At 45.3% G+C, this 26,117-nt stretch overlaps 1 protein-coding gene across 1 annotated transcript in view; it reads right to left on the bottom strand.

The window, feature by feature from the left end:
- The window catches only part of LOC119175108 (activating signal cointegrator 1 complex subunit obelus), a 526,436-nt gene that overhangs the window by 101,828 nt on the left and 398,491 nt on the right, over positions 1-26,117 (bottom strand). The window contains exons 28-31 of the mRNA XM_037426343.2: positions 23,042-23,162; positions 9,047-9,179; positions 1,047-1,172; positions 454-565 (exon numbers count right to left, since the gene is read on the bottom strand). Of these exons, the coding sequence (XP_037282240.2) occupies positions 454-565; positions 1,047-1,172; positions 9,047-9,179; positions 23,042-23,162 (492 nt within the window). The remainder of the gene's footprint in view (positions 1-453; positions 566-1,046; positions 1,173-9,046; positions 9,180-23,041; positions 23,163-26,117) is intronic.

The following is a 26,117-nucleotide window of genomic DNA, read 5'->3' as shown; positions in this document are numbered from 1 at the left end:
CCCGATTTCCCCAGCAAGGAGGCCTTCACAGTTTTTTCACACGTGCTGAATATGGGCTAGCAGCAAATACAATGCTGAAATACAATGCTCTTGGGTGCCAGTTTGTTATAATTTTAAATTTATTCAAAAAGCATCTGCTACAAATTGACTGGACTGAAGTGTTTTGATGAACTTTAAGGATGTCAACATATTAAAGGTTTTACTCGGTGCTGAACATACTATTCTAAAGTTCCAGGATTTTCAAGGACCTCAAAGGCCACTATGCATGAGGGATGTACTGCAAAGACATCTGAATCGGAAAAAGGAGGAAAAAAAAAAAAAAAGAGAGACACGACGTTCTTATGAGCATTCATGCAAAAACATCCTAAGGTGGTCAAAAATAAGTGGGCTATGTAAAGCCTCACCAACGCCACTCTACACACAAAGTACAGCAAAAGAACAAGAGTCACTTACCGAGTCCACCTCTAGGCAATAGGAGTCTTGCAATGTGCGCACCGACTTGCTGACAAGATTTGACAGGAAACTGCTCATTAGCTTGGGCTCTACTTTCTCGAGACCATAGTATCTGCAAGTCAGTTGAACAAAGGTTCTCAACTGAACACGCTGGGTTGGATGCGATTGTGTTGTCATGGCAATGAAGGTAAGCTCATGCAAATCTTTCACAAAATATTTTATTAACCAATGTTTTTTTTTGTTAACATTTCAACTGTGCTTGCCTTGTCTGAAGGGATGTATGATGGGGTGCTGACACACCTTTCAGACAAGCAATACAGCTTCCAAGAGGAACTGTAACGATGCACCCTTTTGATGCTTTTATCATCAGTACTCCATGCAACTGCACTATCTTCCTTTCTACTCCGCCCCACTATTTTTCATTTGTGCAAGCACAATAAAAGCTTTTTTGATAGTCAGTGTCCATCCTCGCTTGATATTTCTTACTCAGCGTCTGAACTAATGCTATTTTTACAGATGGCTCTGAACCGACAAGCTTGCATCTATTCACTTTTAGGTCACAATGTGCCAACATGCAAGTTAAAAATACCTACGTTGGATTTTGCAGGAGTCTTCGGTAGAAGTATGTCCATGTCATATAGTCCAAGCAGTCTTGTGTAGATCTGATGGTTCCAGCAACCACTTCGGCATTCACATGGTCAGGCAAAACATCAATCAAGCTGTAAACAAAGGTCACCATGTTTGCAATAATAATTATGTCAACTGAAACAACAACAAAAAGAAACAACAGAATGGCAAATGCTACAGTCATCTGCATGTTCATATACAAAAAAGGGTAAAGAAGATATAGCATTTAATTAACTTGAGCACTTAATTTTTCCAAAATTTGGTGTGGTGTTAGCCTAGCTCAAAAATGCCAGAAAAACTTGTGAATGCTTTTTGTACTACAATTTATGCTTAGGACAGATATTTGAAGACAATTTATTATTCAAGGTGTTTAACTCATAAACTTGTGGCATTTTTTCATGCGATGTTAGGGCCTCTAGCATTTCACCTACATTGAAATGCTGTGGAGGGATTTGATCCTTTGGTGAAGCACCACCGCTGTGAAGAGCACTACCACTGCTGAAAGAAGATTCCCAGATCATCATCAAGTTTCTGCACCTCATATCACAAACCCACACTGTCCTCTTGGGGGTGAGGCACGCCGAGTGGTGGAAACTTTATTGGGCCAATGTACGAAAAATACACCACGATGTGAAACTAAAAAAATAGAAATTTGCTCTATTAACCTGTGTTAGTGAATTCAATATTAGTTCTTAATCTTACCTAATTCATTGTTTCACTTTAATGTCTCCTAAAAGATGCTTACCCCCCGCTTTGTTTTGAGACTGGTTTTGCAATGGCCTTTCATTGTAACTCCTCACGACACCTGTGCATGGGGGAATAAAAAGTGGAAAGAGTGTCCCCACAGCAGAAAAGCTGCACAACTCCTACCAGGGTTTTCATGTGATGCTCACACCTCGGTGCATCCCCCAACGAAAGACTCTTAAGATTCCTTACAGTATGTCAGTGGCAATGATGCGATTGATTGAAGCGCACCTTTAGGAAGAGCAGATAAAACCCCTCTTTAGAACAGCAAGCACAAGTCCCCATTTTAAATGCAAATAATCATTTCTTTTATACTGAGCAGTTGTACCACGTTTAATAAAATGAAAACAGTCGAACCCGTTTATAATCCCCCCGTTTATATCAGTAGTTCGTTGTATATAAACTAGCCTATAAAAACGTGCCCTTAGCAGCCATGTTCTATTTTTCCTGTGTATTTTTATAGAAAAGTACTAACTACCACTCCGCTGACAATTTAGGCCTTTTCGCGTATTAAGCAATGTTTGCTGCGTGCTCACGAGTCAATAAAATCACGTTCGCCATGAACTCACGCCGCTTCCACTAAAGTGTGGTACCCCCACATCTAACCAAGCATTTGTGGCTAGTTGCATGCAGCGCGTCACTGTCAAGAATGACAAGATGAAGAAAAGAGGAAAAGAAAGAAGTTGTTTTGAATAGGTAATTTAAAATGCTGGAATGAGAGAGAAGAGGAGGAAAAAGAAGAGGGCGCAGGGCAAGTGAGGAACGTGAGAGCTGGGACGTGGCGTTCGAGGGGCCAAGGGCTGCGGAAGTTCGGACTGGCTCTCGCTCCAGGCTCCCGCCCGAGCACCTGACTCGGCGAGCAGCTCACGGAGCAACCGCCGATCCTGGACGGCAGTTTCCCGCCCGAGCACCTGACTCGGTGAGCAGCTCACAGAGCAACCGCGGATCCTGGGCTGCAGTTTCCCGCCCGAGCACCGACCTCGGCAAGCAGCCCCGGAACCACCGCCGATCCTGGGCTGCAGTTTCCCGCCCGAGCACCGACCTCTGCAAGCAGCCCCGGAACCACCGCCGACCCTGGTCTGCAGTGTATCCCGCCCGAGCACCTGCCTCGGGAAGAAACCACCGGAGCTACCGCTGCAGTGGTTCTTCAACATCGTCGCCACCGTTGAGCATCGATATGGCGTGTCATCACGTCTGAGAGGGACTCCCAGCGGACCGGAGGCCACGCCACAACTGTAAGCGCGAGAACTAGAGAACGGCAAACGGAATCGGACGTTGAAACACGCATCATTAAGACATCTCGTTTTCTGTGTTTTTCAATGTGTGCGTGTTTGTGTTGTTGTTTTGTTTTGTGATTTTCATGGTAATGAAGTGGTAGTTTTCGTTTGGTACCATCAGCCTCTACGGTTCATTTCGCAACGTCTGACGAGCGAACCAGGCCTCAGCACATATACGCGTGACAGTCACTTAACTGTGGCAGTTCGGCGGCAGTGCACGAACCGGACGGAACGTAACAAATCTGCTTTCGCAGCTTGCTGGCTTCAACTTGGCTCACGGATACCGCCCTTATCGCCTTGATAGACGGACGCGTCACCACCACTTTGGTCATCGTGGTCCTGCGCCTGCGCTTGGAGTTTCACGTGACCTGGACGTTTCACGTAACCTGGACCTGGAAAACGCTTAAAAAGACGGCATTGCCGAGTGGACCACGCAGTTCGGCGGCAGTGCACGAACCGGACGGAGCGTAACAAATCTTCTGCTTTCGCAGCTTGCTGGCTTCAACTTGGCTCACGGATACCGCCCTTATCGCCTTGATAGACGGACGCGTCGCCACCACTTTGGTCATCGTGGTCCTGCGCCTGCGCTTGGAGTTTCACGTGACCTGGACGTTTCACGTGACCTGGACCTGGAAAACGCTTAAAAAGACGGCATTGCCGAGTGGACCAGGCAGTTCGGCGGCAGTGCATGAACCGAACGGAACGTAACAAATCTTCTGCTTTCGCAGGTGAGAAACGGTGTTACCCACGTCTAAGTCTGCTCCTGTGCCTGTGCACTGCTGCCGAACACAGCGTGAAGTGTATTTGCTTTGAGTGAAGTGTTCTTGCTTTGCTATGGGAAAGGATTCCGCAAAAAGTGCGGGGAAAGACGCGGAAAAGGACGCAGCAAATGTAAAGGATTTAAAAGAGCTGTCGAAGGCATTTGAAAATTTCAAACGCGATTTCAGAAGTGAGATTCGGGAAATTAAAGACAGCATAGCCTTTTGCTCTGACACCTGCAGTGAGGTGAAAGATGTAGCCACTGATATTAAGAATATGAGAGCTGAAATGCAAGAGCTCATAAGACAAAACATGGAATTGAAAGTGGAAAATAAGAGACTGTCACAAAAATGCGATGAGCTCGAACAGTATCAGCGCCTAAACAATCTTGAGATAAAGGGTGCGTTGGTCGGGAATGATCCAGTGGATGTTGTAAGAAAGATAAGCGAAGCTGTCGGCACGGCAGTTGATCTGTCTGATATTGACGCATGCCACTGGATTCCCACTCCTAAGCCTGGTGTGAAGAAAATAATCGTTCGCTTAGTAAAAAGAACAAAACGTGACGACATACTGGCGAAATGTAGAAAGAAGAGGCTCGATAGTTCTATGCTTGGGGATGACAAAAAAACGCCCATTTTTGTAAATGAGCATTTGACGCAGAAGGGCAAGGCATTGCTTGCAGCGGCAATACAAAAAAAGAAAGAAGCCGCATGGAAATTTGTCTGGAGATCCGGTGGCAAAATCCTTGCACGCAAAGATGAAGGATCACGAGCGATACACATTGCGGATGAGACAAGCCTGGCTAAAATTAGAAATTAGATGTGGCATGTGTCATAACAAATTGAAAAACATTCCACCATGACTGATCTTGTAAATAACCAAAAGTATTACAGTGTTGAAGACTTTAATAGGGCATTTCAATCAGGAAAAGGCTTGTTTAAAGCATTGCATATAAATTGTAAAAGCATAAAAAGAAAGGTCGACGACATTGCTAATTTTATATGGTCTATAGCTATCGGATTTGATGTGCTAGTTTTCTCCGAGACATGGATTACTTATAAAGAAGATGCGCCGTTCTTTCCAGGCTATAGTCATGAACTTCTCGGTCGTAACCAGCAAAAAGGTGGAGGTCTTGCTATTTATTTTAAGGATACGCTTTCGAGTGAACTGCTTGATAAGTATACTGTTATGAACGATGATGTTGAATGCATTACAATGTGTGTTGGCTCATTCATAGTAATTGGTGTATATAGGCCACCACATGGCCACAAAAAGAAATTTATTGAGTTTCTTAATGTTGTGTTATCCACTGTTCGCGGGAATACTCCTTGGTGACATAAACATTGACCTCTGTTCCAATGATCCTTATGCCAAAGATTTTGAAACGCTCTTACTTACATATGGAAGTACAAATTTTATACGTTCACCTACTAGAATTACATCAACAAGTGCTACGCTCCTTGATATATGCGCCTCAAATTTATGTTCACAGAATATAGAATCCGGGGTATTTGCGTATGACATAAGTGATCATATGCCCATCTTCTTTCTTGCACGAGTTACTTCTCAAATTGGTCAGAAAACAGAGACATCTTTCCACCGAATTAAAAACAGCAAAACTCAGGAACATTTTTTTCAGCTAGCTCAGAACATAGACTGGAACACTGTTTATAGACAAGAAAATCCTGATGATGCTTATAACACATTCATGACGTTATTGAGTGCTAGCTATGATGCGGCCTTTCCACTTCAGAAGCGCTCACGTGGCAGAAATAAGAAATGCAGAAAGCCTTCGATAAATCGTGATCTTTATCGGCGCATAAAAATAAAGAATAAATTGTATCATGATTTCATCCGTTCGCGGAACACAGACGCCTTAGCTGAGTACAAGAAATACAGAAACGTTTTAAATTCAGAAATACGGAAGGCTAAACAGAACTACTATGAAAAATTATTTGAAAGCATTTACAATGACCAGAGGAAGCTATGGGAGGTCATAAATGGGCTTATGAACAGAAATAAGGGTTGTAATAGGACACAGGACCTAACAATTAATGGTCAGATTTTCAGTGGTGAAAGGTTGGCCAATGTTATGAATGAACATTTCATAAATGCGGGTTCCTTTATTTTAACGGATGAAAAGCGAGATAATGCTCCAACTCCTGATAAGTCTCCTTTGCCGTATTCTATTTTTCTTGCACCCACAGATCCGGTTGAAGTAGAAAGATTAATCAAAAAACTTAAAAACAATGTTGTATCAGGAATTGATGAGATAGGTTCTGTTGAGTTAAAATGGTGTCACCATTGATATCTAATGTCTTGGCCTATATTATCAACCTTACCCTCACTAACGGTGTATTTCCAGAGCAGTTAAAAGTGGCAAAAGTCACTGCAGTACATAAAGGTGGTGATATCAATACTTTAGCGAACTATCGACCTATATCCGTGCTTCCAACAATATCAAAAATATTTGAAGGGGTTATTTATGATAGACTTGCATCCTTTTTTGATAAGCACCAAATAATAACAAAAAGTCAGTATGGCTTTCAAAAAAATAAATCAACAGAACAAGCTCTACTGTATATCAAAGATAAGATAATCGAAAATATGGAAAACAAAAAAATATACTCTTGGGCTCTTCCTCGATCTTCAAAAGGCATTTGACTCCATACAATTAAAATCATTGATTCATAAATTATCAAGTTATGGGGTGCGTGGAGTAGCACTACAACTGTTTAAAAGTTACCTAGAAGATCGTTATCAATATGTACAACTGAATAACACTATTTCTGCAAAGATAAAGTTGAACCAAGGAGTCCCCCAAGGGTCTATACTGGGGCCATTATTGTTCCTTGCCTATATAAGTGATATTGTCGATATACCTCATTCTCCTGAACTTATAATGTACGCTGACGATACGAATGTTTTCTTTTCATCAGACAATCTAATATCACTTGAGGTCAGTGTAAATAATTATCTAAGCAATCTTTCAAATTGGTTAAGGCAAAATGGACTGCGCTTGAATGCAAAAAAAACAACCTATATGATATTCCGACCTATAAACAAACCTATTAGTAACATAGCTGTAAAATTCGAAGGAAATTGCATCGCACAAGTTAGGGAACAAAAGTTTCTTGGTGTATGGTTTCAGGAGGAATTAAAGTGGAACACACATGTAAATCATCTGATCACCGCATTAGCGCGAATAGTTGGTTGTTTTTTTTTAGAACAATGCACTTAATCCCATTGAGGTTAAAAATAAGTATGTACTATGCACTCTTCCATTCTAAAGTAAGTTATGGGATGTTAGTCTGGGGAACGACATCACAAGGGAATTACCATAAGTTAATAACTATACAAAAGAAAATATTACGCTGCTTTGAAAAATACAGGGGGAATCTACAAGACTTGCGCACTGCTCCACTATTCATTAAACATTCCATACTCAGAATTGATCAATTATATCATTTTAAATTGCTTCAGTTAATACAGAAGACTAAGCTATATGAAGAAAGTTGCACCGAAAGACCACACTACAGTCTGCGAGAACAAAAGAAACGAGCTCCTAGAACAAGAACCAAGAATGGAAAACAAAGTATTGCTTACCAGGTACCGCAAGTTTTAAATACCCTTGCAGATCAATTGAACTTTAGGGCTAGTAGTGCGACTTTCAAGAAACAAATAAAGAACTTATTCATAACCACCGGTCTATGCTATCGAAACTACGTAATGGAGTCTCATGCCTCTGCAAATGCTTAAATTGTTCATAAACTTCTATGTCAATTATACGAGTGTACACAGCGCAATTCATTGTATCCGTATGCATTTTGTGTCTGTTCTTGAGTTGTTTCATTGATTTTGTTTAGTTGTGAATTTTTACGAGAGTGACCTCTAATTCTTAAAATGTGTTATGTAAACTTCTTATGCTATTTATGTTTGAATTTTGTGTTTACAATTTCAGGTTGCTTGAAACCAATGTATTGAATATATATATTGTTTGTCAGTGCTGATGTCTAAGCTTTGCACAGTCACAGACTGCGGAGGGACAAGGGCCTTTGTCAGGCTGTTCGCCTTTAGCCCTTTGCCCCTGCAGTGAGCTCTGTATCCGGCTTACTGTAAATAAAAATACTACTACTACTGTCGGCTCTTACCGTCGCATGCCAGGCTGTTTGCACTCCAGTGCTTGCATGCGTTTGTGTGTTCTTCGTGCATGCTACACTCAAGGTCATGCTCGGGTACGGCGAGTGGCCTGTTTGTCCAACACAACGAAAACAATTTTTGTAAACAACACACGCAAGCAGCCTCACACGACGTGGCAGCGGCGAACTGGCGAACGGCGACTTGACGCCCTTGTACCAGCATTAACTGCTGAGCAGATATCTGCAGATGACTGTGATAACGTTGCCGGCGATGAGTCAAAATGGCTCGCTCATCGCCACTGGCCACATTGCTATTGCTCAGCGCTGGTGTTGTCCTCTTTGCTTTCCTTGCCTCGCCTTTCGTTTCACGTTTCTTCTAGCACATTCGCGCTCGCGCTACAGCCCTTATCACCATGAATTGCTATTGCTCTTTTCTGATGCGCTTTGTATGGGCCATATTTTTACAGCGACCGCGTCCAAAGTGTTTGCTTACTATAAAAGTACACGGCTTAGAAAAATGTCCGCTGTATGCCAACCCAGTTTCAAAGAGTAGCATAGAAAAATCGTAAATGTACGTAAATAAGGTCGTTATAACAGGCTTCTACTGTATATGCATGCTGATTTATAAAATTTATAAAGTAATTTATTCATAAAATAAACATACTGCTCTTTTTTTTTTTTCACCAGTTTTTACAGTCTTTTGACCATCAGCCACATAAAAGTTGCCCATAATACACTGCATATTTGTAATTAAATTTGGCTTCCTACAATGCTTGATACACCTTTAGTATTTAAACTTACAACATTTATTGATAAATTGATCATATCATATGTGTGCAGTATTGTTTTTCTCCAAAAGGCTGCACGAAGAACATTAGGCACAGCTACACATCACCGCAGCGGGAAAACAAAGGATAAAAAAGCTGTTTACATTAAACACAACCACTGAACACCAACCGATACGAGGCTCCTACAAAAGAACATATTGGCTCCTATCTCGCATCAATGCTTTCTGTACCATAGACAGAAGGCAAAGCCCGGCCTTACCTGGACTCCACTGGGAATGGCTCGTAGAGGAACTTGTTGTAGAACTTTTTCTTGAGGTCGTGAACCAACACCACTGCCACACCTTGATCATCAAACTGTGGTCTGCCAGCTCGACCAATCATTTGCAAGACATCTGCAGTGGCACAAGAGCATCATCCCGAGGTCATCAGAAAAGACGGATAACCACTTAGATTATGAATCAATCGTTCGTGAACTTACTTACAGCGCAACACCAGAAAAAATACAGGACAGGGAAGGAGCAAAAGAGAAAGAAAAAGACGGCACTGCTTCTCTTTTTCTTTCTCTTTTGCTCCTTCCCTGTTCTGTATTTTTTCTGGTGTTGCGCTGTAAGTAAGTTCACGATGGATCCTAACCAACTGGCCCAACTTACCGTCTTACTATGAATCAATCGTATTAGCTAGAACCCTATTTTTCACACTAAATGCAGATTTATATTGTTATGTGCCACGGACCTAGAGATCGAAGATGATGAGGACAAGTTTTATACAGTTTATGCAATCTTCGCTGCTCTTGCCCCAATAACTTTGATTGTTTAAATATCCTAAATACACCTGTCTTTTGTTATCTTTCCTGACACCTTTGGTGGAGGTGCTGGGTACATCAGACGCCCACCACGAAACTTCGCAGCAGGCGTCTTCTTGAACGATCCATCCTGTTGATAGGCTGTTCTGTCGATCCACCCCCTACTATGCAAACTGAACCCAGTCCCGTCATTGTGACCCGTCTAGAAGACCTTGGCACTTTTTGTGGAACTGATAAAGTGAATGTCAAAAAGTGGCTGGCTGACTACAAGTGTGCCAGCCAACTTTTATGCGGGAAACGTCAGCTACTACTTCAGGGGGGAACAGCCAGTGTGTGGATCGACACCCACGAATAGGAGCTGACTAATTAGAATGTGTGCAAACAAAAAATGAAACACCTCTTCTGAAAGCCCATCGCATGCTAATGAGCAGCCCAGAAAAATCTCTCGCACCGTGCAAAAACCTCGACAGAGCCATACATGGTGCACATTTAAGATGTTTTAGCCCTGTGTTGGCAAGTTGAGGATCACATGCCCGAAGCTGACAAAGTCAGCCATATTCTTAGAGATACCTGATACCTTACATTTTTAGCTTACCTTTTAGCTTACTTTAAAAGTGGATGATACCTTCCACTTTTTAGCGTACAGAGACTGCTCCACCATTGAGGACATCCTCAGGGAGTGCCGACGCTTTGAAGAAGCAAAGAGTCATGAAGTTACACAGCAATTTGCTTGGCTCCCTAACACCAATGACGCGTCGTCGTGCGAAGACGTCCAGCTAGCCGCCCACCCAGTACTGAAAACCTCTCGCGCCTTGTGCAGCGAGAGATTGACGCAACATCTCTATCTGCTCCGATGGCTCGTTTTTATAAGAAGGCCCGCCTAACAGTGTCATTGATCCAGCTCTTATGTGTCCCAAGTCATCCCACGGTCAGCCCTATTCTATCCTACAGGCCACGACCGACCTCGTCTTGATACCATGATTCCAAAAAGTGGCGTACGCGTAGTGACAAGCTGATATGTTTTAAGTGCAATATGGTAGGCCGTATTTCTCACTATTGTCGCTATCGTTGGCCATCGTCTCTCTGTGCTCCTTATCGTGTCGAGGACACTCGATCTTCACCGAATTGCACCCGTGAGGACCCCCGAACGTCAGCTCCATGTTACGACCGCTCGCCGTCCCCACAGGGCCAGCAGTGTTCTTGGTCACCTGTGCCCAAGGAGGTTCTATACTATGTCTTCTGAAGTGGAGGTACGCCCTCATAAGTGACGCCAGTCGCCGCCATATTGGAAAAGGAAAGACTCGGAAGCAGATGACAAAGTGCGCTTCATAGCTCCGCCCTCACAGTGGCCTTTGGAGACTGTGACGTGCTTTTGTGAAGCAGATAAAGATTTTACAAGGCCATGGTGACTTCGTGCGTCGCTTATGGCTGCACAAATCACATCAAGAAGACGTCTGGGATCACTTTTCACGTGAAAATATTCTAGTGTGAAGAAGAAGATATGTCTGCAGCGAGCAGCATCGCCAACGCCAGGCTCTTTCGGCTCGTGCTTCGGTTCGCTGCTGTGCCGGTCTCTGCTGGACGGTTCATCACGCTGTCTTGCCGTTGTCGTTAACGACTAATAAACTTCTTCACATTTCGTGGAGGGTGCTGTTTATCCTCGTCGCTACACCCTGGAGCTGCGAAGCCGCACGCTACCGTCCATCATGACTGACAACGCCAACCCATCAGCGGCGTCGCCCCAGTTCAACTGTCCCGACCATCCTAGGCTACGGGACCCGAAAGTCTTCAGCGGTGCAGATGGGACCGACGTGGAAGACTGGCTCGAGCACTACGAGCTGGTGAGCGCCAATAACAAGTGGGATGAAGCCGACAAGCTGGGCCACGTCATATTTTATCTCACTGGCGTAGCAAAATTGTGGTTTAACAACCACAAACACAACATTCCCACATGGAGCGTCTTCAAGACGTCATGTGCCGAAGTGTTCGGTCGGCCGGCTGTCCGCAAGCAGCGGGCAGAACAGCGCTTGCGCGTCCGCTCTCAGCAGACTGGAGAAAATTTTACCAGCTATATTGAGGATGTCGTCGACTTTTGTCTACGCGCGAATGACACCATGCCTGAGTCGGACAAGGTCAAACACATCCTGAAGGGCATCGACGATGGCGCTTTTCAAATGCTCTTGGCTAGGAATCCAAGCACAGTTTCTGAAGTCGTCAGCTTGTGTCAGAGCTACGACGAGTTGAAGAAGCAACGCACTCTGACTCGGCAGCCTCAGCCTGGTGGTGAGTCGCTGTCCAGTTTCGACTCCATGCCTGACAATTCACCATTGCTTCAGCAAGTCCGAGCCTTCGTCCGTGAGGAAGTCGCCCGCCAACTTTCCCTAGTGCGCTTTACTCACGAGACCACCACCCATCTACCTGCCCCGCTTTGCACTGCTATATCGGAAGAGGTTGCACAAGCTGTTTCCCATGCGCACTACGAGCCACCTCAATCTAGCCGTGGTCACTGCCCGGGTGTCGCACAGCCGGTAAGCGCTCTTGTCGCCTATCCGCCAGCCGTTCAGCCTGTGGCCGCGCCCCTAACCTGTGCAGCGTAGCCTGTGGCTCCTCCTGTCACCTTTTCGCAAAAGATGCAGCCCGTAGTCGCGCCGCTCACATATGCAGACGCTGTACGTAGGCTCCCGCAACCACCCTACACCACGCGCTCACAGCCCGCACACCCAGCTGCTTATACTGCACCTTGGGCGGCAGCACCAGTCGCCAAACCTTGGAGGACGCCCGATAACCGACCGATTTGCTACGACTGCTTCACTCCTGGACACACTGCCTGCTACTGCCGCCGTCGACCTCAGACGTTCGGCAACTATGCCCGGTCGTCGCAACCAGGCAGCCAACCCTTCGCCCAATACGGGCCGGTCTCGTCACCTCGCTATGCCCCTACTGACCACCTTGACTTTCAGCCGCAACGCGCACCTTCTCCTCATCGGCGATCTCCCTCCCTTATGCGTCGTCGGCCCGGACCCTCCGACCAGGAAAACTAAGCACCGCAGTTCAAGAGGCAAGAACTGCGCCGTTTTCGAACTGTCTAAGCCCTCGCTCCTCTCCCACTAACGTGGTCGCAGTAACTGTTGAAGGTTATTGTACTTTCGCCCTTGTGGACACCGGCGCCACTGTTTCTGTCATTGCCGCTAATTTCTGCCGTTTATTACGCAAAGTGACAACGCCGCTTTCAGAACTGTCGCTTCACACCGCAAGCGCACAGCAAGTAACGCCTCTCGCAGCCTGCACTGCAAGAGTGTCCATCGAAGGCATTCTTTACATCGTGGAGTTTATTGTTCTCGCTGTCTGTTTGCATGACGTCATCCTCGGGTGGGACTTCCTATCCCGCCATAATGCCGTCATAGACTGCGCACGCGCCGAAGTTGAGTTTTCATTCTTGTGTGATGTCCCATTACTGGATGCTCTTCATCAGCTGCCGAAGTTGCTGGTTCATGAAGATACCGATATTCCGCCTGGAAATTTCGTTTTTGTTCCCGTTTTATGCAACGCCTACACTAACGCTACAGTCCTTTTTATGCCTTCCGATATCTTCAAATTTGAGCTTTGCCGCTGCCTTTCGCAAAAATTAACTTTGCTGCCGGAAGAAGCAACATGTTCGTAAGCAATCTGCTTTCCACACCTGTCACTTTGCTTGCGAGGGAATGTCTCGACCGCGTGCAGAATCTCGACCCTTCGTCTTTGGTTGATGTCCCGGACGACTACTGCGACCCCCCAAAAGCACTGTCGGCACTCGGGGAGTCGTCCAATGATACGTTTTCCAGCGCCATCGCCGACACTCTCACTCCCATCGAACATGCCGATCTGCTGAATCTTCTGCATGAGTTCGGGAGTTCTTTCGATGTGTCGCAACCTCAACTGGGCCGCACTTCACAAGTTATACATTATGTTGACACCGGCCTACACCAGCTACTGTGTCAAAGACCATACCGTGTCTCCGCTGAAGAGCGCAGCGTGATCAACGATCGAGACGAAGATATGCTTCGTAGAGACGTCATTCGACCATCTCACAGTCAATGGGCGTCTCCCGTCGTCCTGGTGCATAAGAAAGACGGATCTGTCCGATTTTGCGTGGACTGTCGTCGTTTGAATAAGATAATCCGCAAGGACGTCTATTCTTTGCCACGCATTGATGACGCCATTGACAGCCTCCACGGAGCGGAATTCTTCTCGTCACTAGATTTGCGGTCTGGCTACTGGCCGGTCCCATGGCTGAAGCTGATCGCCAAAAAACGTCATTTATTACACCAGATGGACTATACGAATTTAACGTCATGCTATTTGGGCTTTGTAACGCGCCTGCCACGTTTGAACGTCTTATGGATAATACGCTACGTGGCCTCGAATGGAATGCCTCTGTTACCTCGACGATGTCGTGGTTTTCTCCCATGACTTTCCTACGCACCTCCTTCGCCTCAGGCACGTTTTGACTTATCTGACCAAGGCTGGCCTGCAGCTTAACCTGAAAAAATGCCGCTTCGCTGCACGCGACCTTGTTATCCTAGGCAACATCGTGTCCAAGCACGGCGTATTACCTGACCCAGCAAAACTTCGAGCAGTCGCAGAATTTACCAAGCCGACGACCACGAAAGAACTTCGCAGTTTTGTAGGCCTATGCTCCTATTTCCGGCGTTTTGTCCGCAATTTTACATCTATCATGTCACTGTTAACCCAGTTTCTTCGCGGTGACGTGAACTTCTCCTCCTGGTCCCCTGCATGTGACGTTGCCTTCACTACTCTGTGCCGTCTGCTCACCTCCCCACCTATTCTTCGCCACTTCGACCCGACGGCTCCTACCGAAGTGCACACCGACACCAGCGGCGTCAGGCTAGGCGCTGTCCTCGCTCATCGAAAGCCCGGCTATTCAGAATACGTTCTAGCCTACGCTAGCCGCACTTTGACGAAAGCAGAAACTAATTACAGCGTGACAGAAAAAGAGTGTTTGGCTCCGGTGTGGGTGCTTGAAAAATTCCGGCCGTATAAGTACGGCCGCCCGTTCAATCTAGTAACTGATCACCACGCACTTTGCTGGCTCTCCACGTTGAAAGACCCTTCTGGCCGCCTTGCGCGATGGGCACTCCGCATCCAGGAGTACGACATATACTCGTCGTATACCGCTGTGGACGCAAACACTCTGATGCCCTGTCCCGCTCACCTTCACGACCAGATCCGACGTGCGGAAACACTTGCCTCCAGACCTTGTCATCGCTAAATCTCGACTCGATTGCCACCGAACAACGTCGTGACCCTGTGGTGTACACGTATCCCGAAGGAGTACGGCCACCAGCGTGGGTCCGGTCTTAGCGAGCCGCAGGGCACGCGTTAACCGTCGCCGTGGCGAGAACACGATACTGCTCAAGTCGCAACACTTCATTGTGGCAACACCAAACGCAGTACAGCCCGTTGCAAAAAGGCGCGGCGGGAAAGCAAGTAGGCTTATCCACGCCACGGGCACAAAGTACTACACAGGGTGCCACGAGCACGTCTCCGCGGTAAAGGTGATCCACGGAGACACCGGAACAAAGGCCCGGTTGCTCGAGCGAGGACAAAGGCGCTCGCGTAGGCTTCGAAGGGAGACGGGTCGACGTAGCGAGGCCACGCACTAGGACACCGTACCGCCCTTCGGCCGTGCGTACGCAGCGGGGCAACAACAGGTGAGCGTTCACCTTGGGCGCGAGGCGCCGTCAGCGAAGTCCAACGAGCCCCCGACTGACGGGAGTCGACGGACGGGAAAGATAGCGTGGCTCACCGTTTGCTGTCCCGGAGAGTATCTGACCGCTCCCGACGCAGCGCGCGAAAACCTCTCTTGGGAGTCCCCGCGCGCGGCGCCACCGTCAACATCCGCTACCGGGTGAGGGAGTTAAACGTCACTCCGCTCTCTCAGCGCGGCAGACAGCAAAGGAGGGCAGACATGTCGGGACATGAGAACGGCAGAAAAGGCGGCAAAGCCCGCGCAAAGGCAGCGGGCTAGCCTCAATTCCCACAACCCGTGGATCGCCTCTTTTATCGAATATTTATCTGGCACGCCCAACCTTCCAGTAGCTCGATCCCTCCGACGTCAAGCTTTCCATTTCGTCATCCGTGATCAACTTCTTCATCGACGCAACTACGCTCCCTATGGCCACCGGTGGCTACTGGTCATTCCAAGCACTTTACGATCGCAAGTATGCGCCTCTCTTCACAACGATCTGCAATGTGGCCACGCCGGAGTGTTCAAAACATATGAACACCTTCGCCATCGCTATTACTGGCGCGGCACGTACAATTTTGTACGCAAATTCGTGCAGTGCTGTCGTGACTGCCAGCGACGCAAATCAACACCGCCACATGCGACTGGCGCATTGCTGCCACTTCCATGCCCTGCCAAGCCATTTGATCGCGTCGGTGTTGACCTCTACGGCCCCCTTCCATTGACACCAGATGGTAATCGGTGGATTATAGTGGCGGTTGGCCACCTGACACGCTACGCCGAAACAGCCGCTTTGCCGAGCGCTACAGCTCAGGATGTCGCTTCTTTCATTTTACAATGCTTTATCCTTCGACATAGTGCACCTCGAGAGCTCCTTAGTGACAGAGGCCATGCTTCCCTCTCCGAGGTCGTCAAAACTCTACTTTCGGAATGCCACGTCATTCATCGGAAAATGACAGCATACCACCCGCAGACTAACGGGCTAACGGAACAGTTCAACTGCACGCTGGGTGATATACTCTCAATGTACGTGGCATCTGATCATAGCAACTGGGACCGTGTTCTCCCATACATCACGTTCGCATATAACATCGCAATACAAACCACCACGGGATTCTCACCTTTCTTTCTTCTTTATGGACGCGAGCCTCCCCATACAATTGATACCCTACTTCCCTACTGTCCTGATGCTTCGGAGTGTCCACCTATCTTCGATGCTGCTCGGCAAGCCGAAGAGTGCCGCCAGCTCGCCCGTGTGTTCACCTCGGAAGAACAACAACGCCAGAAATAAAACCGTAGTACCTCTCTTCTGGATCCGATCTATGCCCCGGGGTCTCTGGTGTGGCTTGCTATCCCCAACTAAGCTCCTGGACTCTCCTCGAAACTTGTCCCCCGGTACAAGGGGCCTTACACCGTTTTGGAGAAAACCTCTCCGGTTAATTTCTTAATTGAACCAGTTTCCCGATCGGACGACATGCGCCGGCGTGCACGTGAAATCGTTCATGTTTCCCGACTGAAACCGTACCATGAGCCTCTGCCTGAAACTTCTCAAGTCGCCAGGATGGCTCCTTTTTCAGGGGGGGCGATTGTGAAGAAGATTTGCCTGCAGCGAGCAGCATCGCCAACACCAGGCTTTCTCGGCTCGTGCTTCTCGGCACAGCAGAGACCGGTCACTTCTGTGCCGGTCTCTGCTGGACGGTTCATCACACTGTCTTGCCGTTGTCGTTAACGACAAATAAACCTCTTCACACTAGCTTCGTTCGCTGACGATCGCCTGTTTTTTCGCGTATGCTGTTAAATTAAAAACAATATGAGAAAAGCGCATGCGTGTAATACATGCGTATAGCTGCATGGAAGGTAACTTGAAGCTTTAAATGCTCGATGACACGATGTTGCCTATGAGTTTGAAGTTTATAGATGAAACATTTGCTGTCTATGGCTGCACATATCAAACAATTGAAACAAGTAGGACGTCTGAATGCCCGTTGAATTCTAAGTTTTCTGGTGTTGTCTTACAAGGCAAGACTGACGACGTGCATGTATATTTTTTTGGTGAGAGAATATTGAATATGGTGCATGTTTATTGAGGAATTCGCAAACGTAGAGAAAAATTCCATGCCGTGATTATCCGTGTTACAGGTTTTCGAAAGACAGTGTGCTGCGTTCTGCCTAGGAACGTGCTGTTCGAAGAAATAGTTGGAGGGCTACGAACGGTGACCACCTCTGTTCTATTCACTTCGAAGAATGCTGCTTCGACAGAATTGGGCAGACAACCAGACTGTGGCCTGGCAGTGCACCTTCAATTTTTCCTGCTTTCCGAGCGCATCTGCAAAAACCTGTTAGTTTCTACCTTTTCGACGTAGCTTCAATAGAATATACACGAAAATAAGCAATTGCATCTAAAACAAGATGAGACACCTTTGAAATCCATTCTATCTTGCCAACGAAACCGAAACCAAAACGCCAATAGACGAAGCTGCCAAAATGAGTGAGTGGCGTTATATCAAACATTGAGCTACCTCGTTTCTAGGCTCTGAAGGCTGCGCTTGCCATGACAGCACACGTCACCAACGGAAGATGGTAAATATTTTTCAGAACTAACGCCACTGCAATCGTTCTTATAAACGGTTCATTTGGGGTACGTCTTCTGGAGTACGTCTCCTGGAGCTTGTCGGTTGCACGTGACATCGGTGCTTTGGTTTTGGTTCCGCCTGTAAATTGGTTAGAAATCGACAACTCTAGAAAAATTACTGGTGACTCCCAGTTTACCTAATTACCTCTCTTTTCTAACTTTAGCTTTAATTACTTCAACTTCTTTATTATATATATTCTGTGGTAATCAGCAGACACACAAGCACATATTTGAAAGAGGCAAGCAAATGTCGCGTTCCCCTTGATCTTGAGTATGTGAAGGCACATTTCTTAAAACACCCAATATATACTACAACAATTTTGTAATGCAATAGTGCGTCAGCAAGCTCGATATGCGAAGCATCCCTCGACTACAGATTGATCTGAAAGCGTGCAGCTGACAATGGGCGCATGAAATAATTTGTTTCATAAACAAGAAGAGTCATTTATTCGTATGTGTAACCTAAAAGTGGTTTCCATCTCATTTTCTTTTTTATCGTGGAACTGCAAACCGACGCGCGCAATGCACGTATTCCATTGCAGTCTATAGTAGTTCCGCCCCGTTTTTCCTCTAGCAATATGGCCGGCGACGACTTCACTTGCTCCCATTGGCGGCGGCCAGAATTGCCACTCCAGAGGTTCTATAGAACCTCCTAGCCTGTGCCCCATCACTCACCTTCGGTGTACTCTCGCAGTCCTTCCTCGGAAAAATGACAAGTGCAGCTCCTGGAGGTGATGCTGCATTGGCTACCGATCCGGAAATCCTCTGTTGACTCTGGCTATTCAACAACCCATTTTGGATGTGGAAGTAGATGGCATGCCTGTTTAGACGTTAATCGACACTGAAGCCCAATCAACAGTCATATCAGACCTTTGTCGTCGCCTCCACAAACTCGTTACGTCCGCCTTACCGCCTGTTGTCCATATCCCCGATGGCAGTACTTCTTGCATTATTGGAATGTGTACTGTTTGAGAGTTTCGCTTACCGCAAGGTCTGTCCATTTTGCTGTTCTGAATGACTGCACCCGTGACCTCATACTCGGCCATGACTTTGTGAGCACGCTTTCTGCGCTTATGATCTTTCTTCTGGTCTTTTACAGCTTCTGGATATGCCTGACCTCAGCATCACGTTTCCCAACATTTATGCGTAGTCCAGTTCGTTCACTTGCGCCCAGACGCGACGCACGTTTCATTCACTTTGCACCCTCCAGTACCCTTTCTTTGGACATTCTTCTGACGCATCGTGTAGCTCTGCCTCACTCACTGGTGACTGTTTCTGCAAAACAAGCATGCATGCCTGCCTGCTCTGAACAATTCTTCTCGAAGGTATCACTTTGGGTACCTTTAGACTGCCCTGTTGGCCTGGCCATCGATGTGCCACAGTCGGCATCAAGCCGCCCTAGCAGCACTTGATGACTCATTGCCGACATGATTTCCCTGAACCTTTCACCTTCCCAAAGCGACGACCTATGCCTTTTGTTGTTGTCATAGTGCTATGTTATTAATTTCGCCTCCTCCCAACGTCTCTGGTAACTCATCGTATTGAAAACAGGGTGCAAGACCCATTCATCGTCATCCTTACTGTTTCTCCACGACTGAGCGCACCACCATACAAACGGAAGTCGGCAAGATGCTCGCTAAGGACATAATCGAACCATCTACGAGTCTTTGGGCGTTGCCTTGTGTGTCCAAGGTGTGGAGAGATACCAACACTTACACATATTACATACAGCTGTCCCTTGCATCCTGTTGTGGCAATCTCAATACTCATACAAGCACACACGTAACAACATCAGTCGTGGGAGGCGCGACTCTCGGATTAGGCCTAGGGAAGCCAACTGGCAACCCTGGATCAGGTCCGGCGAGCCGCTACAGCCAGTGGAGCTCTAGAACCCCTTTAGTTACCAGTCAGTTACCAGAAAAGACAATACTAATAAACGTTTAATCAATCTCTCTCTCGAATTTGTCAACCAAGCATGTTCTTAACATACAAACATTGGTTTGTTTAAAGGTCTGTCAAAATTACCTATCTTGCCAAAACATCCAAATTCAAACTGATTCTGAAAGTCCTGTGGCTGGACTAACTACCAGAAAGTTCTAGGTACATGAGAAACAAATTCAACAAGCCAAAATTAATGATTCAAAGCATGAATCACTGGCGATTGATTTGAATAGGAGTGGTAACAAAAGAGTTATAGCGAGAAGGTATTGAAGTAGGCCTAAATGTATATAATAAAGAAAAAATGATAATGCAGAATAGCCTGGCAAAACACAGTAAGTTTAAAATCGACACCCGTACATTGGAGTGTACACAAGATAATGTACACATAGGAGAGACTAATCATGAAAGATAATTCATTAAAAAATATCAATGGGCTGGAGTGCATTCAGCAACCCTTTCCTAATAATGTCAGGAAATCTACCACTGTCAATATCAATAAAGTTAAAAAGTGAAGCCTTTGCAAATGTCTGAGTGCTTCAAATATTATTCGAATTCAGTTCAATTAGAATTTAAATAGTCAAAAATGTTGAAGTATTTAAAATGGAGAAATAATCCCTTGTAAAGGTGGTTTCACTGCTCTAAAGGGGTGCTAAGCTGTGAAAGAATGGCCTTTTCACAAACCTTGTTTCAATAAAAAAAAATTGTGCAAGTTAGTTGGGTCATGACATAAGTCTATTTTTCATCATAATATGTGATATATACAAGCCAAATATGATTTAAAATCATTTGACCAAGATCATTATTTGCTTTGAAATTTACTATTCGCACAAGCCTATGAAAATATACAACCATTGCATACATACGAGTCTGAAACTTAGAGAATAACAGCACTGGAGAAAACAAAAAAATTACCCAGTGGGCAATGGAACGTAAAATGATAGGAATAACACTAGGTGATCGGAGGATGGGTCGGGGAACAAACAAGTGCGACACACATACCAGTAGACATCATGCAAAAAAAATGGACCTGGAGTGGCAACACTATGCGTACAACAAACAACCAATCGTCAGTCAGAACAGAAAGCTTACTAAGAGACGAGAAATCGAGTTGAGGAAGGCGAAATAAACAAGTTGGCAGGGATAAAATGGAATCAGCTTGTACAGGATAAGGGTAAGCTGGATATCATTGAGAGAGCTAGCTCTTTGTCCAGCAGTAAATGAAAACGGGCTGAAAATAATGAAGCAAGACTGATAGTTGGGCTAGTTGGTGATACATTATGGGCGGTAACAGCACACAAGCTGATGGGATGAAAAGAAGAAACACAAACAACCACTGACTCTCAACTGAAGGTTAATTGAAATATACAAATCATCTGAACACATAAGATAAAAATGCAGAGCATGTGCAGAGGGGCCAGCGAGGGACCAATTTTACGCTATGGGTAACTGCGCAAGCGCTACAAGTTCAATTCAAACAAACATGCTACTGATTAGGATTTCTTCTTTTTCATGTAAAGATATTGTTGTTTGACTAACGCAGGACTCCCCTTCCTTTTCGGTTTGGAATATTTCCACAAGTTCATTTGTGATCTGATTGCTATGAGCACTGTCGTTTCATTGAACAAAGGCCGGCACCCACTTGTGTGGCAGTGCGAAGGCAGATTCGCGTACGTGCTGGTCTTGAAGGTTCCAGAATGTTCTTTTAGCCGTACATAATGACAACACCCTGTTTGCCCGATATAAACCCTTCCGCATGTTAAGGGAACTCTGTACACCACGCCTAGTACACAGAGTAGTGAAACGTCCCTGTGTTTTGCACTGCATTTATTTTGGCTAGAGTTCTTTTTGTTATGCTTTTTGTTCACCATAGGGCACAATTTTCCTAATTTGTTTGTTGCTGGGAATAGAAACTGTACATCGAATCGTGATGCCACATTCTTTAGTCCATGGGCTAATCGATGCTTGTAGGGCATAATGGCACATTTCATTGACCTTTCTTGTTTTTTAACTTTTTTTCTCCTTTTTTTGTTTGGACGTATCAGACCTTCACAACCAGAAGTGATAACAGGCGTCGGGAAGCTGGTTATCTGAAGGCGACACACCTGTTCATAAAAGCTTTTTTTCCACCTGGTGCCTGCACGACTTCAGAATCGCAGCCCCAAGCCTAGACGTAGCGATGTCCTTCTTCACTACCAGACTTGTAAGTAAGAAAAGGTGTTACTGATCTTGGGTTATACGCCCAACAATAGCGGTGGTTGGCAAAAGTTATCTTTATGTCTAGGAACTGTAAGGCATGCTGTGAAGGCATTTTGCTGGTGAATTTCAGCCCCATCTCAGTTTCTTCAAAGATCTGCAGAACCTTTTCAACATTCATGTGCTCCTTACTTTTGGGAACTGCTATCAAGTAATCATTCACATAATGGGCGACATGAACCACCTTCCCCTCAAACTTCTTTTGAGTCTGGAATCCACTTTCCTGAGAAAGATGTCGCTGAGAACTCTTGCCACCCAAGACCTAATACAGACCCCCACTTTTTGGACCATTGTTTTCCTTTCCAAAACAATAAAAGTTGATCGCAAATAGAACATCAATAACTCTAGAAATGTTTCTACATTCAAACCACATTGGTTTTGGAAATTTCACTCGTCGTTATCCTCCGTAATGCATTCTTTCACACAATTCATTAGCTCAAGCTGTGGGTGCCAGCCTTTGTTCAATGAAACGACAGTGCTCTTTAAACATAACGATCAGATCACAAGAGAACTTACGGAAGTATTCTAAATAAAAAAAAAAGGGGAGTCCTGCGTTAGTCAAACATCTATATCTTTACATAAAAAAAAATCTTAATCAGTAGCACGTTTGTTGGAATTGAATATATAGCGCTTGCGCAGTTACCCATAGCGTAAAATTAGACCCACGCTGGCCCCTCTGCACATGCTCCGCATTTTTATCTTATGTGTTCAGATGATTTGTATATTTCAATAAATCTTCAGTTGAGAGACGGCGCTTGTTTGCGTCCCTTCTTTTCGTCCCGTGAGTTTGTGTGCTGTTACCGCCCATACTGAAAATGATAATGTAGCATAAATAAAGCGTGATAGTCCAGCAAAGCAAGGCTCAGTGTGCTCAACAAACCAGTGATCGGAAAGTCCACATAGCGTGAAGCCTTGGCATCATAGTACTCGGTGCCTTTTACAACAACCAGATGGGCCGGGAAGTTGACACCCCAAGCCAAGGTCGCTGTGGCTATCAGAACCTGCACAGGAGGGAAAACACAAAAAAGATTGACTCGGTGATGGCCTAGTCTTTTGCCACAAGGCGAGTAAAAATGTATCCGTGTGCTCTGAGAGTGGGTTGCCTCATTTTGAGACCCAACAACCTGTATATAACCAGATCTTTTCAATAATGAACTTTCCCAGGAATCTGTCAATTTTATTATATCCAGGTTTGACTGCAGCAGAAGCTTTTCTGAATTTTGTTTTATTGTTAGCATAACGGTACAGCTTCATTTTTAGTACTGTCGCTCGTGATATGCTTCCGCGAGATACGCAGGACTATGGCACCTTATGCATAGTAACCAATGTCGAAATCACATCATCATAAATGGGTTTGAGCCCAACTACCCTGCGGCATGTCTGTTTAAAAAGCTGCATGGTAGAACTTTTGCCCTCGGGGTGCTGAGAGTAGTAGCCTCCTATATAGTGGACATCAAGTGAGTGCTGCGCAGTCACGATCGAACATTTCCTCGGTAGTGACAACGTGGCTGTCCGCATAAAATAAATAAATACAGCCGACCCTCGTTAATTCAAACTCAAAGGGACTTCTGAATTTCGTTTGAATTCTCAGAATCTCTCAAATAGATGACTCCGGGTCAGGTGACAGCACACATTATGATTAGGTGTTGATTTTATCACATTAAAAAACTTTAGGTGTCTTTAAGCCCTAACTGCATGCAGTGAACAGAAAGCGGATGTGTAAAGTACACAAGTTTATTGGCCATTTACTGCTGATCAGACCTTTTACAGAATCGTGAATATCCAACTGCTTCATTGCTATAGGTATGTGCCTTTAGCACAAAGCTCTCTATACCAGTTGAGAAGCGTCACGGTTTACCATGCACACGCTTGATTTCAAACATTTGTTTACTTGCAAAGCCTTTTTTCCTTGAAGGCTTTATATGGTTATTTTTCATTTATAGACTGTCAGGATTATATACGCACACACACTTTTAAATAGTAGTGGGAGAGCAGCAGATATTTTTTGATATGAACCTGCAAAAAGTATGAATTAACCGAATGATGGAGTTTGAATTAGGAGGCTTTTAAATAGATTGAAAAAATAGAGGGCCAACAAAAAAAATTGCAAATTTTGTTTGAAATTATTGAAGGTATAAATTATCAGACCTTGAATTATTGCGAGTCTACTGTAAAAGCAAAGTTAAACATCGTCGTGGGCCACTCCACGTGCGCAGTGAAATCGTGCACGTCCGCATGGCATTGAAACTGAAGAGCAAACGACACAGATACCGTAAAATACTATTCAGTACAGCGCTCTGTATGTGCAGCGCAACATGTGACGCTAAGTGCAAGCGTTGCAACGCAAAAAAAAGTTTTTTTTCTTTTCAAACGGCATCACCTATGCACTTAAACAAGTGACATTCAGACACTTCTGCAGCCATAAAAGAGTGGCACTGCCAACGCAAAAGTAATTTTTTTGGGGGTTTGGAGGCACATACGCACATGATAGTGCGAGGTCCACCTGCATGCAGTAACGAGTGCTAGCTTTGGCCCTGGAGTTGCCAGGGCCACGGAAGATCCATGCTCGTGCCCAAATGACAAAATTCGGGACAATATTCTAAGGTTGTCCATGGTGAAAATTAAATATATCAAGAGTTTTTCGCACTGTTACTTTGTTACATAGAGCACGGCCACTTAATCTTCCCCTTCGATGCGGGCCACCGAATGCCCATCTTTGCCCGTGAAATCGCTAGTTCCCTTTCAACTCGCCTCTTTGGCGCTAGCTATCGGCGACACAGGTGTTTTTCGAAGCTCCTGCGAGCTATCTGCGCTGGTAGTTTCATTTGTTTCTGAACATGCTCTCGTGAACAGGCTGGATCATTTTAGCTGGATTAGTGGCCCAGGACTGAGTGACATATCAGCACAAGGAATACGACGAGCACAGGAAAGAAGACTATCCCGGCTGCAGTGCTTAAACTATGCAATGTCATTGCACGTTAAAGAAGACCAGATGGTTGAAAATATTCTAAGTTTTGCATTTCGGCAAGGCTCATAATGGTTTTGACATGCAAAACCCCAGATAATATTATTATCATCATCAAGAACAATACGCCTCAGTGCAACAGTGGCTAGGGTGCTTGGTTACTGGCCCCAAGGCCACAGGTTCAATCCCGGTTGCGGCGGTTGCATTTTTATGTAGGGGAAGTGGTGGAGCCCTGTGTACTGTTCTATGTAAGTGCTCATTAAAGAACACCAGATTGTCTAAATTTCCGGGGCCTTCTACTACGGCGTCATATCGTGGTTTCGGGATGCAAAGTTTCATACATTATTAAAATTATACTATTAAGAACAAAGATTTGTATTGTATTTATGTTGTTCATTCACTGCAATTTATACGTTCTTCTGAGCTCTTTCAAGCCCAGTGAAATCCAAACTTACCCGTGAAGCAATACTTTCTAGCAGACTAATTGGTTCATACTTGAAAATGGACTTGCTGCGCAAACTTGAACGAAAATGAGAAGGGAGACAGAAAAAAGCGCAGACCTGTCTCCCTTTTCGTTTTCCTTTAAGTTTGCACAGCTAGTCAATTTTACCAGTAAATATTCATGATAGTGGGCTACATATTGTAGTGGGGAGTATTTAATAAGTTAACACTGATTGGGCTGACACTGCAACAGCGCGCAAGGATGCAGGACAACAAGGCAGCCCAGACACAGCCCCACAACAACATTGTCGTCTTCATTCCTTCTGTATTCTTTCGGCGCCAGTGCCTGAGGTACCTTTCTACACCCGTGACAATATGTAGATTTTGATGTATTTTGAAGACATTGTTGGAGTAGGCCTGCCGATACAAGCATAATAGAAATGAAGTTCACTAAGGTTGATAACTGGGCTAGATGGTGATCCATCATTTTACTATAAGGTTAAGTAACAATCGAGAAAGACACGACACTCGCAACTAAATTCATTACAGA

This window comes from Rhipicephalus microplus, chromosome 5, assembly GCF_043290135.1.
Source record: "Rhipicephalus microplus isolate Deutch F79 chromosome 5, USDA_Rmic, whole genome shotgun sequence".
Classification (NCBI taxonomy): domain Eukaryota; kingdom Metazoa; phylum Arthropoda; class Arachnida; order Ixodida; family Ixodidae; genus Rhipicephalus; species Rhipicephalus microplus.
The sequence above is the reverse complement of the archived record's forward strand: the minus strand, read 5'-3'. Positions and strand labels throughout refer to the sequence as shown.